The sequence below is a fragment of the Ranitomeya imitator genome, chromosome 5, assembly GCF_032444005.1.
Source record: "Ranitomeya imitator isolate aRanImi1 chromosome 5, aRanImi1.pri, whole genome shotgun sequence".
NCBI lineage: Eukaryota > Metazoa > Chordata > Amphibia > Anura > Dendrobatidae > Ranitomeya > Ranitomeya imitator.
Genome location: NC_091286.1, coordinates 578,343,110 through 578,361,660, shown reverse-complemented (window position 1 = coordinate 578,361,660; position 18,551 = coordinate 578,343,110). Strand labels below are relative to the sequence as shown.

The 18,551-nt window shown below is 47.7% G+C and overlaps 1 protein-coding gene and 1 long non-coding RNA gene across 9 annotated transcripts in view; one reads left to right on the top strand and one right to left on the bottom strand.

The window, feature by feature from the left end:
* The window catches only part of LOC138638495 (uncharacterized), a 74,387-nt gene that overhangs the window by 40,788 nt on the left and 15,048 nt on the right, over window positions 1–18,551 (bottom strand). The gene's annotated exons all lie outside the window — the stretch shown is intronic.
* The window catches only part of LOC138638492 (arf-GAP domain and FG repeat-containing protein 1-like), a 78,375-nt gene continuing 66,972 nt past the window's right edge, over window positions 7,149–18,551 (top strand). Inside the window, exon 1 of one of the 8 annotated variants that reach the window (XM_069727829.1) lies at window positions 7,149–7,607. In XM_069727829.1, coding sequence (XP_069583930.1) covers window positions 7,441–7,607 — 167 coding nt within the window. In that variant the 5' untranslated portion in view covers window positions 7,149–7,440. The remainder of the gene's footprint in view (window positions 7,608–18,551) is intronic. The other 7 variants (XM_069727827.1, XM_069727830.1, XM_069727833.1 and 4 more) reach the window with 7 other exon arrangements.

Genomic DNA, 18,551 nt, shown 5'->3' with positions numbered 1-18,551 from the left:
AAGAGATGAGAGGGGAGTAGAGAAGGAGGTCTTGGGAGGATCGGAGGTTGCGTGTAGGTAGGTACCGGGAGACCATGTCACAGATGTATGGAGGAGACAGGTTGTGGATGGCTTTGTATGTCATTGTGAGGGTTTTGAACTGGAGTCTCTGGGCGATAGGAAGCCAGTGAAGGGCTTGGCAGAGAGGGGAGGCTGGGGAATAGCGGGGAGACAGGTAGATTAGTCGGGCAGCAGAGTGTAGGATGGATTGGAGCGGTGCCAGAGTGCTAGAGGGGAGTCCAGTGAGTAGGAGGTTGCAGTAGTCGAGGCGGGAGATGATAAGGGCATGCACTAGCGTTTTTGCGGTGTCGCGGTCAAGGAAAGCACGGATCCGGGAAATATTTTTGAGTTTGAGACGGCAGGAGGAGGCAAGGGCTTGGATATGTGGCTTGAAGGAGAGGGCAGAGTCGAGGATCACCCCGAGGCACCGGGCGTGTTGGACTGGGGAAAGTGAGCAGCCATTGACATTGATGGATAGGTCTGGTGGAGGGGTAGAGTGAGATGGGGGAAGGATGATGAATTCTGTTTTGTCCATATTCAGTTGTAGAAAGCGAGCAGAAAAGAAAGCTGAACTAGCAGACAGACAGTGCGGGATTTTGGTAAGTAAGGAGGTGAGGTCAGGTCCGGATAGATAGATCTGCGTGTCATCAGCGTAGAGATGGTACTGCATACCGTGGGATATTATGAGCTGTCCCAAGCCGAAAGTGTAGATGGAGAAGAGTAGGGGTCCTAGAACAGAGCCTTGAGGAACACCGACTGGCAAGGGGCGAAGTGAGGAGGTGGTGTGGGGGAGGGAGACACTGAATGTTCGGTCTGTCAGATATGACGAGATCCAGGAAAGGGCCAAGTCTGTGATGCCAAGAGATGAGAGAATTTGTAGCAAAAGGGAGTGGTCCACAGTGTCAAAGGCAGAAGACAGGTCCAGGAGAAGGAGGACAGAGTAGTGTCGCTTGCTCCTGGCAGTTAGTAGGTCATCGGTATTACTTATCCCGGGGGAACAGTGTGCGTTATTACTTATCCCAGGGGCACAGTGTGCGGCATTACTTATCCCGGGGGCATAGTGTGCATCATTACTTATCCCGGGGGCACAGTGTGCGGTATTACTTATCCCATGAGCACAGTGTGCAGAATTACTTATCCTGGGATCACAGTGTGTGGTATTAATTATTCCGAGGGTACATTGTGCTGTATTACTTATTTCGGGGGGCACAGTGTGTGGTATTACTTATCCCATGGGCACAATGTGCGGTATTACTTATCCTGGGAGCACAGTGTGTGGTATTACTTATCCCGGGGGCACAGTGTACAGCATTACTTATCCTGGGGGCACAGTGTGCGGTATTACTTATCCTGGGAGCACAGTGTGCGGAATTACTTATCCCATGAGCACAGTGTGCGGTATTAATTATTCCGAGGGTACATTGTGCTGTATTACTTATCCTGGGAGCACAGTGTGCGGTATTACTTATCCCATGGGCACAGTGTGCGGTATTACTTATCCTGGGAGCACAGTGTGCGGTATTACTTATCCCGGGGGCACATTGTGCTGTATTACTTATTCCGGGGGCACATTGTGCTGTATTACTTATCCCATGGGCACAATGTGCGGTATGTACTTATCCTGGGAGCATACTGTGCGGTATTACTTATGCTGGGGGGCACAGCGTGCAGTATTACTTATCCGGCGGGCACAGTGTGCGGCATTACTTATCCGGGGGGCACAGTGTGCGGTATTACTTTTCCCAGGGGCACAGTGTACGGTATTACTTATCCCGGGGGCAGTGTGCGGTATTACTTATCCTGGGGGCACAGTGTGCGGTATTACTTGTCCTGGGGGTACAGTATGCGGTATTACTTATCCCGAGGGCACAGTGTGCTGTATTACTTATCCTGGGGGCACAGTGTGCAGTATTACTTATCCAGAGGGCACAGTGTGCGGTATTACTTATTCCAGGGGCACAGTGTGTGCTATTACTTATCCCGGGGGCACAGTGTGCGGTACTAGTTATCCTGGGGGGCACAGTGTGCTGTATTACTTATCCCGGGGGCACAGTATGCGGTATTACTTATCCCCGAGGCACAGTATGCTGTATTACTTATTCCGGGGGCACAGTGTGTGGTATTACTTATCCCGAGGGCACAGTATGCGGTATTACTTATTCCGGGAGCACAGTGTGCGGTATTACTTATTCCAGGAGCACAGTGTGCGGTATTACTTATCCCGGTGGCATAGTATGCGGTATTACTTATCCCGAGGGCACAGTGTGCGGTATTACTTATCCTGGGGGCACAGTGTGCGGTATTACTTATCCCGGGGGTACAGTATGCGGTATTGCTTATTCCGGGGGCACAGTGTGTGGTATTACTTATCTCAGGGGCACAGGGTGCGGTATTAGTTATCCTGGGGGGCACAGTGTGCGGAATTACTTATCCTGGGGGCACAGTATGCAGTTTTTCTTATTCCAGAGGCACAGTATGCGGTATTACTTATTCCGGGGGCAGTGTGGTATTACTTATTCCGAGGGCAGTGTGCGGTATTAGTTATCCCGACGGCACAGTGTGCGGTATTACTTATCCCGTGGGCACAGTGTGTGGTATTACTTATCCCGGGGCCACAGTGTGTGGTATTAGTTATCCTGGGGGGCACAGTGTGCAGTATTAGTTATCCTGGGGGGCACAGTGAGCTGTATTATTTTTCCTGGGAGCACAGTGTGCGGTATTATTTATCCCGGGGGGCACAGTGTTCAGCATTACTTATTCTGGGAGCACAGTGTGCAGTATTATTTATGCTGGGAGCACAGTGTGCGGTATTATTTATCCTGGAGGCACAGTGTGCGGTATTACTTATCCTGGGAGCACAGTGTGCGGTATTATTTATCCTGGGAGCACAGTGTGCGGTATTATTTATCCTGGAGGCACAGTGTGCGGTATTATTTATCCCGGGGGGCACAGTGTTCAGCATTACTTATTCTGGGAGCACAGTGTGCGGTATTATTTATCCTGGGAGCACAGTGTGCGGTATTATTTATCCTGGAGGCACAGTGTGCGGTATTATTTATCCCGGGGGGCACAGTGTTCAGCATTACTTATTCTGGGAGCACAGTGTGCGGTATTACTTATCCTGGGAGCACAGTGTGCGGTATTATTTATCCTGGGAGCACAGTGTGCGGTATTATTTATCCTGGAGGCACAGTGTGCGGTATTATTTATCCCGGGGGGCACAGTGTTCAGCATTACTTATTCCGGGAGCACAGTGTGCGGTATTACTTATTCTGGGAGCACAGTGTGCGGTATTACTTATCCCGGGGAGCACAGTGTTCAGCATTACTTATTCCGGGAGCACAGTGTGCGGTATTACTTATTCTGGGAGCACAGTGTGCGGTATTACTTATCCCGGGGGGCACAGTGTTCAGCATTACTTATTCTGGGAGCACAGTGTGCGGTATTATTTATCCTGGAGGCACAGTGTGCGGTATTATTTATCCCGGGGGGCACAGTGTTCAGCATTACTTATCCCGGGGGGCACAGTGTTCAGCATTACTTATTCTGGGAGCACAGTGTGCGGTATTACTTATCCCGGGGGGCACAGTGTTCAGCATTACTTATTCCGGGAGCACAGTGTGCGGTATTACTTATTCTGGGAGCACAGTGTGCGGTATTACTTATCCCGAGGGGCACAGTGTTCAGCATTACTTATTCTGGGAGCACAGTGTGCGGTATTACTTATCCCGGGGAGCACAGTGTTCAGCATTACTTATTCTGGGAGCACAGTGTGCAGTATTACTTATCCTGGGAGCACAGTGTGCGGTATTATTTATCCTGGGGGCACAGTGTGCGGTATTACTTATCCTGGGGGCACAGTGTGTGGTATTATTTATTCCGGGAGCACAGTGTGCGGTATTACTTATCCCGGGGGGCACAGTGTTCAGCATTACTTATTCTGGGAGCACAGTGTGCAGTATTATTTATGCTGGGAGCACAGTGTGCGGTATTATTTATCCTGGAGGCACAGTGTGCGGTATTACTTATCCTGGGAGCACAGTGTGCGGTATTATTTATCCTGGAGGCACAGTGTGCGGTATTACTTATCCCGGGGTCACAGTGTTCAGCATTACTTATCCTGGGAGCACAGTGTGCGGTATTATTTATCCTGGAGGCACAGTGTGCGGTATTACTTATCCCGGGGGCACAGTGTGCGGTATTACTTATCCTGGGAGCACAGTGTGCGGTATTATTTATCCTGGGAGCACAGTGTGCGGTATTATTTATCCTGGAGGCACAGTGTGCGGTATTATTTATCCCGGGGGGCACAGTGTTCAGCATTACTTATTCCGGGAGCACAGTGTGCGGTATTACTTATTCTGGGAGCACAGTGTGCGGTATTACTTATCCCGGGGAGCACAGTGTTCAGCATTACTTATTCCGGGAGCACAGTGTGCGGTATTACTTATTCTGGGAGCACAGTGTGCGGTATTACTTATCCCGGGGGGCACAGTGTTCAGCATTACTTATTCTGGGAGCACAGTGTGCGGTATTATTTATCCTGGAGGCACAGTGTGCGGTATTATTTATCCCGGGGGGCACAGTGTTCAGCATTACTTATCCCGGGGGGCACAGTGTTCAGCATTACTTATTCTGGGAGCACAGTGTGCGGTATTACTTATCCCGGGGGGCACAGTGTTCAGCATTACTTATTCCGGGAGCACAGTGTGCGGTATTACTTATTCTGGGAGCACAGTGTGCGGTATTACTTATCCCGGTGGGCACAGTGTTCAGCATTACTTATTCTGGGAGCACAGTGTGCGGTATTACTTATCCCGGGGAGCACAGTGTTCAGCATTACTTATTCTGGGAGCACAGTGTGCGGTATTACTTATCCTGGGAGCACAGTGTGCGGTATTATTTATCCTGGGGGCACAGTGTGCGGTATTACTTATCCTGGGGGCACAGTGTGTGGTATTATTTATTCCGGGAGCACAGTGTGCGGTATTACTTATCCCGGGGGGCACAGTGTTCAGCATTACTTATTCTGGGAGCACAGTGTGCAGTATTATTTATGCTGGGAGCACAGTGTGCGGTATTATTTATCCTGGAGGCACAGTGTGCGGTATTACTTATCCTGGGAGCACAGTGTGCGGTATTATTTATCCTGGAGGCACAGTGTGCGGTATTACTTATCCCGGGGGCACAGTGTTCAGCATTACTTATCCTGGGAGCACAGTGTGCGGTATTATTTATCCTGGAGGCACAGTGTGCGGTATTACTTATCCCGGGGGCACAGTGTGCGGTATTACTTATCCTGGGAGCACAGTGTGCGGTATTACTTATCCCGGGGGCACAGTGTGCGGTATTATTTATCCTGGAGGCACAGTGTGCGGTATTACTTATCCCGGGGGGCACAGTGTTCAGCATTACTTATTCTGGGAGCACAGTGTGCGGTATTATTTATCCTGGAGGCACAGTGTGCGGTATTACTTATCCCGGGGGCACAGTGTTCAGCATTACTTATCCTGGGAGCACAGTGTGCGGTATTATTTATCCTGGAGGCACAGTGTGCGGTATTACTTATCCCGGGGGCACAGTGTGCGGTATTACTTATCCTGGGAGCACAGTGTGCGGTATTACTTATCCCGGGGGCACAGTGTGCGGTATTATTTATCCTGGAGGCACAGTGTGCGGTATTACTTATCCCGGGGGGCACAGTGTTCAGCATTACTTATTCTGGGAGCACAGTGTGCGGTATTATTTATCCTGGAGGCACAGTGTGCGGTATTATTTATCCTGGAGGCACAGTGTGCGGTATTACTTATCCCGGGGGCACAGTGTGCGGTATTACTTATCCTGGGAGCACAGTGTGCGGTATTACTTATCCCGGGGGCACAGTGTGCGGTATTATTTATCCTGGAGGCACAGTGTGCGGTATTACTTATCCCGGGGGGCACAGTGTTCAGCATTACTTATTCTGGGAGCACAGTGTGCGGTATTATTTATCCTGGAGGCACAGTGTGCGGTATTATTTATCCTGGAGGCACAGTGTGCGGTATTACTTATCCCGGGGGCACAGTGTGCGGTATTACTTATCCTGGGAGCACAGTGTGCGGTATTACTTATCCCGGGGGCACAGTGTGCGGTATTATTTATCCTGGAGGCACAGTGTGCGGTATTACTTATCCCGGGGGGCACAGTGTTCAGCATTACTTATTCTGGGAGCACAGTGTGCGGTATTATTTATCCTGGAGGCACAGTGTGCGGTATTACTTATCCCGGGGGCACAGTGTTCAGCATTACTTATCCTGGGAGCACAGTGTGCGGTATTATTTATCCTGGAGGCACAGTGTGCGGTATTACTTATCCCGGGGGCACAGTGTGCGGTATTACTTATCCTGGGAGCACAGTGTGCGGTATTACTTATCCCGGGGGCACAGTGTGCGGTATTATTTATCCTGGAGGCACAGTGTGCGGTATTACTTATCCCGGGGGGCACAGTGTTCAGCATTACTTATTCTGGGAGCACAGTGTGCGGTATTATTTATCCTGGAGGCACAGTGTGCGGTATTATTTATCCTGGAGGCACAGTGTGCGGTATTACTTATCCCGGGGGCACAGTGTGCGGTATTACTTATCCTGGGAGCACAGTGTGCGGTATTACTTATCCCGGGGGCACAGTGTGCGGTATTATTTATCCTGGAGGCACAGTGTGCGGTATTACTTATCCCGGGGGGCACAGTGTTCAGCATTACTTATTCTGGGAGCACAGTGTGCGGTATTATTTATCCTGGAGGCACAGTGTGCGGTATTACTTATCCCGGGGGCACAGTGTTCAGCATTACTTATCCTGGAGGCACAGTGTGCGGTATTGCCTATTTCGGGTGACTATGGCGGTGCCCTTGTCACACACACGGCCCTGCCTCCTGTCAGCTGTATGAGAACACGTCCTTACACAGGGTGTCACACAATAAGACGCCCGGACACCCGCGGGTGTGTTACCAGGGACAGGAGACATGACACATCTGCAGGCGCAGAACATACGGACCAAGCCCAGCGGTCATACAGTCCGCATCCATCTTGTTGCCTAGTAACGAGTGAAGGAATCCGGAAGTGTATTGTGTGACTTCCGCCTTCCTTTCTGCCGTTCATGTCAGAACGTCCGTCCCGCCGTCCTCCTCCACGTGAGACCATTCTCACGATCCGCACGATGCGTGTTCTCCCGCGCTCTCACCCGTGTACAGCGCGATTATTATCTCTCTAATAATTGCTGCTTGCCCTTTAGCGTCAATAGGCCCCGCCTTTATGAACGTGACGTTCTGAGGCCACGCCCCTAGACACGTCACTGGCCCTTGACTGTGCCTGCTAGGTGCCGCCCGGTGTCTCCCGGTGTGTCGCCCGCGGCCGGTGCTCACCATGGCGGCCAGCGCCAAGCGGAAGCAGGAGGAGAAGCACCTGAAGCTGCTCCGGGAGATGACCAGCCTCCCGCACAACCGCAAGTGCTTCGACTGTGACCAGCGCGGCCCGACCTACGCCAATATGACGGCGGGGGCCTTCGTGTGCACGTCCTGCTCCGGCATCCTGTGAGTACCGGCTCACATACAGGGACGGAGGCTACATACATACATACATACATACATACATACATACATACATATATATACGGGGACGGAGGCTACATACATACAGGGACGGAGGCTACAGACAGACAGACATACAGGGAGGGAGGCTACATACATACATACATATATATACGGGGACGGAGGCTACAGACAGACCGACATACATACATACAGGGAGGGAGGCGACAGACAGACCGACATACAGGGACGGAGGCTACATACATACATACATACATATATATACGGGGACGGAGGCTACATACATACATACATACATACATACATACATACATACATACATACATACATACAGGGAGGGAGGCGACAGACAGACCGACATACAGGGACGGAGGCTACATACATACATACATACATATATATACGGGGACGGAGGCTACATACATACAGGGACGGAGGCTACAGACAGACAGACCGACATACAGGGACGGAGGCTACATACATACATACATACATATATATACGGGGACGGAGGCTACATACATACAGGGACGGAGGCTACAGACAGACAGACCGACATACAGGGACGGAGGCTACATACATACATACATACATATATATACGGGGACGGAGGCTACATACATACAGGGACGGAGGCTACAGACAGACAGACCGACATACAGGGACGGAGGCTACATACATACATACATACATACATATATATACGGGGACGGAGGCTACAGACAGACAGACCGACATACATACATACGGGGACGGAGGCTACATACATACATACATATATATACGGGGACGGAGGCTACATACATACATACATACATACATACATACATACATACATACATACATACATATATATACGGGGACGGAGGCTACAGACAGACAGACCGACATACATACAGGGACGGAGGCTACATACATACATACATACATACATACATACAGGGACGGAGGCTACAGACAGACAGACCGACATACATACATACGGGGACGGAGGCTACATACATACATATATATATACGGGGACGGAGGCTACATACATACATACATACATACATACATACATACATATATATACGGGGACGGAGGCTACAGACAGACAGACCGACATACATACAGGGACGGAGGCTACATACATACATACATACATACATACAGGGACGGAGGCTACAGACAGACAGACCGACATACATACATACAGGGACGGAGGCTACATACATACATACATACATATATATACGGGGACGGAGGCTACATACATACAGGGACGGAGGCTACAGACAGACAGACCGACATACAGGGACGGAGGCTACATACATACATACATATATATACGGGGACGGAGGCTACAGACAGACAGACCGACATACATACATACAGGGACGGAGGCTACATACATACATATATATATGGGGACGGAGGCTACATACATACATACATACATACATACATATATATACGGGGACGGAGGCTACAGACAGACAGACCGACATACATACATACATACAGGGACGGAGGCTACATACATACATACATACATACATACAGGGACGGAGGCTACATACATACATACATACATACATGCATGCAGGGACGGAGGCTACATACATACAGGGACGGAGGATACATACATACATACATACAGGGACGGAGGCTACATACATACATACATACATACATACAGGGACGGAGGCTACATACATACATACAGGGACCGAGGCTACATACATACATACATACAGGGACGGAGGCTACATACATACAGGGACGGAGGCTACATACATACATACAGGGACCGAGGCTACATACATACATACATACAGGGACGGAGGCTACATACATACATACAGGGACCGAGGCTACATACATACAGACATACAGGGACGGAGGCTACGGACAGACCGACCGACATACATACAGGGAGGGAGGCTACAGACAGGCACGGAGGTCGAGGCTACATACAGACATACAGGGACGGAGGCTCCATACATACATACAGGGACGGAGGCTACAGACAGGGACGGAGGCTCCATACATACATACAGGGACGGAGGCTACGGACAGACCGACCGACATACATACAGGGACGGAGGCTACGGACAGACCGACCGACATACATACAGGGACGGAGGCGACAGACATACATACATACATACAGGGAGGGAGGCTCCATACATACAGGGACAGAGGCTCCATACGTACATACAGGGACGGAGGCTCCATACGTACATACAGGGACGGAGGCTCCATACGTACATACAGGGACGGAGGCTCCATACGTACATACAGGGACGGAGGCTACATACGTACATACAGGGACGGAGGCTACGGACAGACCGACCGACATACATACAGGGACGGAGGCGACAGACATACATACATACAGGGAGGGAGGCTCCATACATACAGGGACAGAGGCTCCATACATACATACAGGGACAGAGGCTACATACGTACATGCAGGGACGGAGGCTACACACGTACATACAGGGACGGAGGCTACACACGTACATACAGGGACGGAGGCTACACACGTACATACAGGGACGGAGGCTACACACGTACATACAGGGACGGAGGCTACACACGTACATACAGGGACGGAGGCTACACACGTACATACAGGGACGGAGGCTACACACGTACATACAGGGACGGAGGCTACACACGTACATACATACATACGTACATGCAGGGACGGAGGCTACATACATACATACATGCAGGAACGGAGGCTACATACATACATGCATGGACGGAGGCTACATACAGACATACAGGGACGGAGGCTACATACATACATACATGCAGGGACGGAGGCTACATACATACAAACATGCAGGGACGGAGGCTACATACATACGTGCAGGAACGGAGGCTACCTACATACATACATACAGGGACGGAGGCTACATGCATACATACATGCAGGGACGGAGGCTACATACGCACATGCATGCATACATACAGGGACGGAGGCTACATACATACGGTACAGACCAAAAGTTTGGACACACCTTCTCATTTAAAGATTTTTCTGTATTTTCATGACTATGAAAATTGTACATTCAAACTGAAGGCATCAAAACTATGAATTAACACATGTGGAATTATATACTTAACAAAAAAGTGTGAAGCAACTGAAATTGTCTTATATTCTAGGTTCTTCAAAGTAGCCACCTTTTGCTTTGACTACTTTGCACACTCTTGGCATTCTCTTGATGAGCTTCAAGAGGTAGTCACCGGAAATGGTTTTCACTTCACAGGTGTGCCCTGTCAGGTTTAATAAGTGGGATTTCTTGCCTTATAAATGGGATTGGGGCCATCAGTTGTGTTGTGCAGAAGTCTGGTAGATACACAGCTGATAGTCCTACTGAATAGACTGTTAGAATTTGTATTATGGCAGGAAAAAAGCAGCTAAGAAAAACGAGTGGCCCTCATTACTTTAAGAAATGAAGGTCAGTCAGTCCGAAAAATAGCGCTAACTTTTAAAGTGTCCCCAAGTGCACTTGCAAAAACCATCAAGCGCTACAAAGAAACTGGCTCACATGAGGACCGCCCCAGGAAAGGAAGACCAAGAGTCACCTCTGCTTCTGACGATAAGTTTATCTGAGTCACCAGCCTCAGAAATCGCAGGTTAACAGCAGTTCAGATAAGAGACCAGGCCAATGCCACACAGAGCAGCAGACACATCTCTACAACAACTGTTAAGAGGAGACTTTGTGCAGCAGGCCTTCATGGTAAAATAGCTGCTAGGAAACCACTGCTAAGGGCAGGCAACAAGCAGAAGAGACTTGTTTGGGCTAAAGAACACAAGGAATGGACATTAGACCAGCGGAAATCTGTGCTTTGGTCTGATGAGTCCAAATTTGAGATCTTTGGTTCCAACCACCGTGTCTTTGTGAGACGCAGAAAAGGTGAACGGATGGACTCTACATGCCTGGTTCCCACCGTGAAGCATGGAGGAGGAGGTGTGATGGTGTGGGGGTTGTTTGCTGCTGACACTGTTGGAGATTTATCCAAAATTGAAGGTATACTGAACCAGCATGGCTACCACAGCATCTTGCAGTGGCATGCTATTCCATCCGGTTTGCGTTCAGTTGGACCATCATTTATTTTTCAACAGGACAATGACCCCAAACACCTCCAGGCTGTGTAAGTGCTATTTGACCAAGAAGGAGAGTGATGGGGAGCTACGCCAGATGACCTGGCCTCCGCAGTCACCAGACCTGAATCCAATCAAGATGGTTTGGGGTGAGCCTACAACCTGCAGTAACCACTGATCGACCAAACCGCTGCATGACCAGCTCTATCCTCGCCTACTGTATTCTCACCCATCCCTTGTAGATTGTGAGCCTTCGCGGGCAGGGTCCTCACTCCTCCTGTACCAGTTATGACTTGTATTGTTTAAGATTATTGTACTTGTTTTTATTATGTATACCCCTCCTCACATGTAAAGCGCCATGGAATAAATGGCGCTATAACAATAAATAATAATAATAATAAGTTGGCCCGCAGAGGGAAGGCAAAAGGGCCAACAAGTGCTAAGCATCTCTGGGAACTCCTTCTAGATTGTTGGAAGACCAATCCCGGTGACTACCTCTTGAAGCTCATCAAGAGAATGCCAAGAGTGTGTAAAGCAGTCATCAAAGCAAAAGGTGGCTACTTCGAATAACCTAGAATATAAGACATATTTTCAGTTGTTTCACACTTTTGTTAAGTATATAAATCCACATGTTTTAATTCATAGTTTTGATGCCTTCAGTGTGAATGTACAATTTTCAGTCATGAAAATACAGAAAAATCTTTAAATGAGAAGGTGTCCAATCATTTGGTCTGTACTGTTCATACATACACGGAGGCTACACACACACACGCTACATACACGGAGGCTACACACACACGCTACACACACACGCTACACACACACGCTACACACACACGCTACACACACACACGCTACACACACACGCTACACACACACACACACACGCTACACACACACACACGCTACACACACACACGCTACACACACACACGCTACACACACACGCGCTACACACACACGCTACACACACACACGCTACACACACGCTACACACACACACGCTACACACACACACGCTACACACACACGCGCTACACACACACGCTACACACACACACGCTACACACACACACGCTACACACACACACGCTACACACACACGCTACACACACACACACGCTACACACACACACACGCTACACACACACACACGCTACACACACACACACACGCTACACACACACACGCTACACACACACACGCTACACACACACACACGCTACACACACACGCTACACACACACACACGCTACACACACACGCTACACACACACACACGCTACACACACACACACGCTACACACACACACACGCTACACACACACGCTACACACACACGCTACACACACACACGCTACACACACACACACGCTACACACACACGCGCTACACACACGCGCGCTACACACACGCGCGCTACACACACGCGCGCTACACACACGCGCGCTACACACACGCGCGCTACACACGCGCGCTACACACGCGCGCTACACACACGCGCGCTACACACACGCGCGCTACACACACGCGCGCTACACACACGCGCGCTACACACACGCGCGCTACACACACGCGCGCTACACACACGCGCGCTACACACACGCGCGCTACACACACGCGCGCTACACACACGCGCGCTACACACACGCGCGCTACACACGCGCGCTACACGCGCGCTACACACGCGCGCTACACACGCGCGCTACACACGCGCGCTACACACGCGCGCTACACACACACGCGCTACACACACACACGCGCTACACACACACACGCGCTACACACACACACACACGCGCTACACACACACACGCGCTACACACACACACACGCGCTACACACACACACGCATACGATAATGTGTGCAAAAACTAAAGCGCTGTGGAATATGTTAGCGCTATAAAAAAATAAAGATTATACACGGAGGCTACATACATACATTTCACATAGGTTGCCCTTAGTAGAATGCCCCTAAATTGGGGATACAAGTACCACTAGATACTGAAGACACAAATCACATTTTTTTGGTGATTATGCTAAGCAGTAAATCCCAAAACAAGAGGTACTTTTTAGATAAAATATCATTTATTGAACAAAAATAAAACATATATAGACATTCAATGACAAAAAAAATGACAAAAAATAACAAAGTGCAGAATCCAATAAAAAGAGGGACATAACCATAGGAGAGCCACCAAATCTTGTAGCACTGCGGTGAAGCTAAATAAAGAGAGGCTAAATACCGCACATAGGCGCCCAATTAGGTCTGATAGAAAAAGTGCCGTAGCCAATGTAAGCCATATAGTATATTCCTGTCTAAAACTTAGACTATCCTGTGCTATGACAGTGATGCATATGGTACATTTTATAAGGAAGCCCCAATAACTAAAGTGGTAAGTGCGGAAAATAGCGCTCCATAAAATAAATCAAGTACACATTACCCGCAGTGTATGGTGTGGTCTCTCCTCGGCGTCCCTCTGCCCCGATGTTGAAGAAGCCGTCAGTGAAACGCGCGTCGGGGCAGAGGGACGCCGAGGAGAGACCACACCATACACTGCGGGTAATGTGTTCTTGTTTTATTTTATGGAGCGCGATTTTCCGCACTTACCACTTTAGTTATTGGGGCTTCCTTATAAAATGTACAATATGCGTCACTGTCATAGCACAGGATAGTCTAAGTTTTAGACAGGAATATACTATATGGCTTACATTGGCTACGGCACTTTTTCTATCAGACCTAATTGGGCGCCTATGTGCGGTATTTAGCCTCTTTATTTAGCTTCACCGCAGTGCTACAAGATTTGGTGGCTCTCCTATGGTTATGTCCCTCTTTTTATTGGATTCTGCACTTTTTTGTTTTTTGTCATTTTTTTGTCATTGAATGTCTATATATGTTTTATTTTTGTTCAATAAATGATATTTTATCTAGAAAGTACCTCTTGTTATGGGATTTACTGCTTAGTATAATCACCAAAAAAATGTGATTGATACATACATACTTACATACATACATACATACATACATACATACATACATACATACATACAGGGCTGGAGGTTACATGCATGCATACATACATACATACATACATATATACATGTCCTCATCCTGTGTGTGTTCCACATGTGTGCTCGTACTGTATATACAAATCCCTATACTCTGGATGTATACTGTGCTCATACTGTACTGTGTATATAATGTCCTCATACTATGGGTGTATATATATGATGCACTCATGCTGTACTGTATATACGCGTCCTTATACTGTGGATGTATATTTATGTGCTCATACTGTAATGCATTGACGGATATATAGATGTCCCTATACTGTACATATGTATGTTTGTGTGAAAAAAAAAAAATATATATATATATATATATATATATATATATATATATATATATATATATATATATATGCATATCCCAATATGTTCTCATACTGTGTAGTGTATGTTGTGTGCACGTTTTCGTACCTTTATACTGTATACATGGTCAGATGCGTTCTTTATACATGTTATCCTGCCTCATACAGACATGAAGGTCCTTCATGCTGGATACATACATGTGACCATTACTCTATATACACAGGGTGCTGGACCTTTAGTCCCGCTGTATACATACATGTGACCATTACTCTATATACACAGGGTGCTGAACCTTTAGTCCCGCTGTATACATACATGTGACCATTACTCTATATACACAGGGTGCTGGACCTTTAGTCCTGCTGTACAGCCGCACAGCCAGCTCTTCCCTCTCCTAGTGTATCCTCACCCACCCCCTGCAGACTGTGAGCCCTCGCGGGCAGGGTCCTCCCTCCTTATGTACTCGTGTGCCTTGTTATCTGCTCATGTTTAATGTATTTGTCTATATTTGCCCCGTATTCACATGTAAAGCGCCATGGAATAAATGGCGCTATAAAAATGTATAATAATAATAATAAATAATACATACATGTGGCCATTACTCTATATACACAGGGTGCTGGACTTTAGTCCTGCTGGATACATACATGTGGCCATTACTCTATATACACAGGGTGCTGGACTTTAGTCCTGCTGGATACATACATGTGACAATTACTCTATATACACAGGGTGCTGGACTTTAGTCCTGCTGGATACATACATGTGACCATTACTCTATATACACAGGGTGCTGGAGTTTAGTCCTGCTGGATACATGCATGTGATCATTACTCTATATACACAGGGTGCTGGAGTTTAGTCCTGCTGGATACATGCATGTGGCCATTACTCTATATACACAGGGTGCTGGACTTTAGTCCTGCTGGATACATGCATGTGACCATTACTCTATATACACAGGGTGCTGGACTTTAGTCCCGCTGGATACATGCATGTGGCCATTACTCTATATACACAGGGTGCTGGAGTTTAGTCCTGCTGGATACATACATGTGATCATTACTCTATATACACAGGGTGCTGGACTTTAGTCCTGCTGGATACATACATGTGGCCATTACTCTATATACACAGGGTGCTGGACTTTAGTCCTGCTGGATACATACATGTGGCCATTACTCTATATACACAGGGTGCTGGACTTTAGTCCCGCTGGATACATACATGTGGCCATTACTCTATATACACAGGGTGCTGGACTTTAGTCCCGCTGTATACATACATGTGACCATTACTCTATATACACAGGGTGCTGGACTTTAGTCCCGCTGGATACATACATGTGACCATTACTCTATATACACAGGGTGCTGGACTTTAGTCCCGCTGGATACATACATGTGACCATTACTCTATATACACAGGGTGCTGGACTTTAGTCCCGCTGGATACATACATGTGACCATTACTCTATATACACAGGGTGCTGGACTTTAGTCCCGCTGGATACATACATGTGACCATTACTCTATATACACAGGGTGCTGGACTTTAGTCCTGCTGGATACATACATGTGATCATTACTCTATATACACAGGGTGCTGGAGTTTAGTCCCGCTGGATACATACATGTGACCATTACTCTATATATACAGGGTGCTGGACTTTAGTCCCGCTGGATACATACATGTGACCATTACTCTATATACACAGGGTGCTGGACTTTAGTCCCGCTGGATACATACATGTGACCATTACTCTATATACACAGGGTGCTGGACTTTAGTCCCGCTGGATACATACATGTGACCATTACTCTATATACACAGGGTGCTGGACTTTAGTCCTGCTGGATACATACATGTGACCATTACTCTATATACACAGGGTGCTGGACTTTAGTCCTGCTGGATACATACATGTGGCCATTACTCTATATACACAGGGTGCTGGACCTTTAGTCCTGCTGGATACATACATGTGGCCATTACTCTATATACACAGGGTGCTGGACTTTAGTCCTGCTGGATACATACATGTGGCCATTACTCTATATACACAGGGTGCTGGACTTTAGTCCTGCTGGATACATACATGTGGCCATTACTCTATATACACAGGGTGCTGGACTTTAGTCCTGCTGGATACATACATGTGGCCATTACTCTATATACACAGGGTGCTGGACTTTAGTCCCGCTGTATACATACATGTGGCCATTACTCTATATACACAGGGTGCTGGACTTTAGTCCCGCTGGATACATACATGTGGCCATTACTCTATATACACAGGGTGCTGGACTTTAGTCCCGCTGGATACATACATGTGGCCATTACTCTATATACACAGGGTGCTGGACTTTAGTCCTGCTGGATACATACATGTGGCCATTACTCTATATACACAGGGTGCTGGACTTTAGTCCTGCTGGATACATACATGTGGCCATTACTCTATATACACAGGGTGCTGGACTTTAGTCCTGCTGGATACATACATGTGGCCATTACTCTATATACACAGGGTGCTGGACTTTAGTCCTGCTGGATACATACATGTGGCCATTACTCTATATACACAGGGTGCTGGACTTTTGTCCTGCTGGATACATACATGTGGCCATTACTCTATATACACAGGGTGCTGGACTTTAGTCCTGCTGGATACATACATGTGACCATTACTCTATATACACTCTCATACAGTATAGCTATGTTTCATGAATGCATTATTGCGATCAAAGTATAGCAATACATGTTCTCATACACACTATACAGCATTTACATACATATGTGATACATGGAATACATTTCCCATACATGCACATTGTATAACTCATGTTCTTATAGCCTCACAGAACTATAATCTCTGTATTGCATCATCAGTGTCTTGGTGGAGCATCTTCTCATACTTCACATGTTCTCATACATTGTGCCTTCATGTTTTCATCCTTTTATACAAGTGCTTTTACTTTCCTACATATTGTATGGCTGCACACAGGCTCTCATACTCAATACGTGCACGGATAGATGTTCTCAGTATTACTTATGGGTTCTCATACCTGGTACATGCTGTCAGCCCATGCCCTCGTACACTCTGCATATACGGTCTCGTACACACAGTATGAGGATGTCCATTCGTTATTCCTAGGTAGGTACATACTGGGGGGACCATGGCTGTATTTTCTGTGTTTGGATGAGCGGCGCCAGGTGTCATGGGGGTTTTCATATCCTTCATGGAACGTGTCAGTCACTGAGCAGCGTCACTTCCTCGGGGGCCATAATCACCAAGTGGTTTCTGTTGACAACTATAGATCTTCTTGGCTATTATCGTCATTGAATCTGCTCAGCTTCTGGAGAATTGTGACTTGTAGTTCTGCAGGTATTTCTGTTGAGTCCATCCCAGTAGTTTTCCTCCACCAGGATCCAGATTCTGCGTTCTCCTA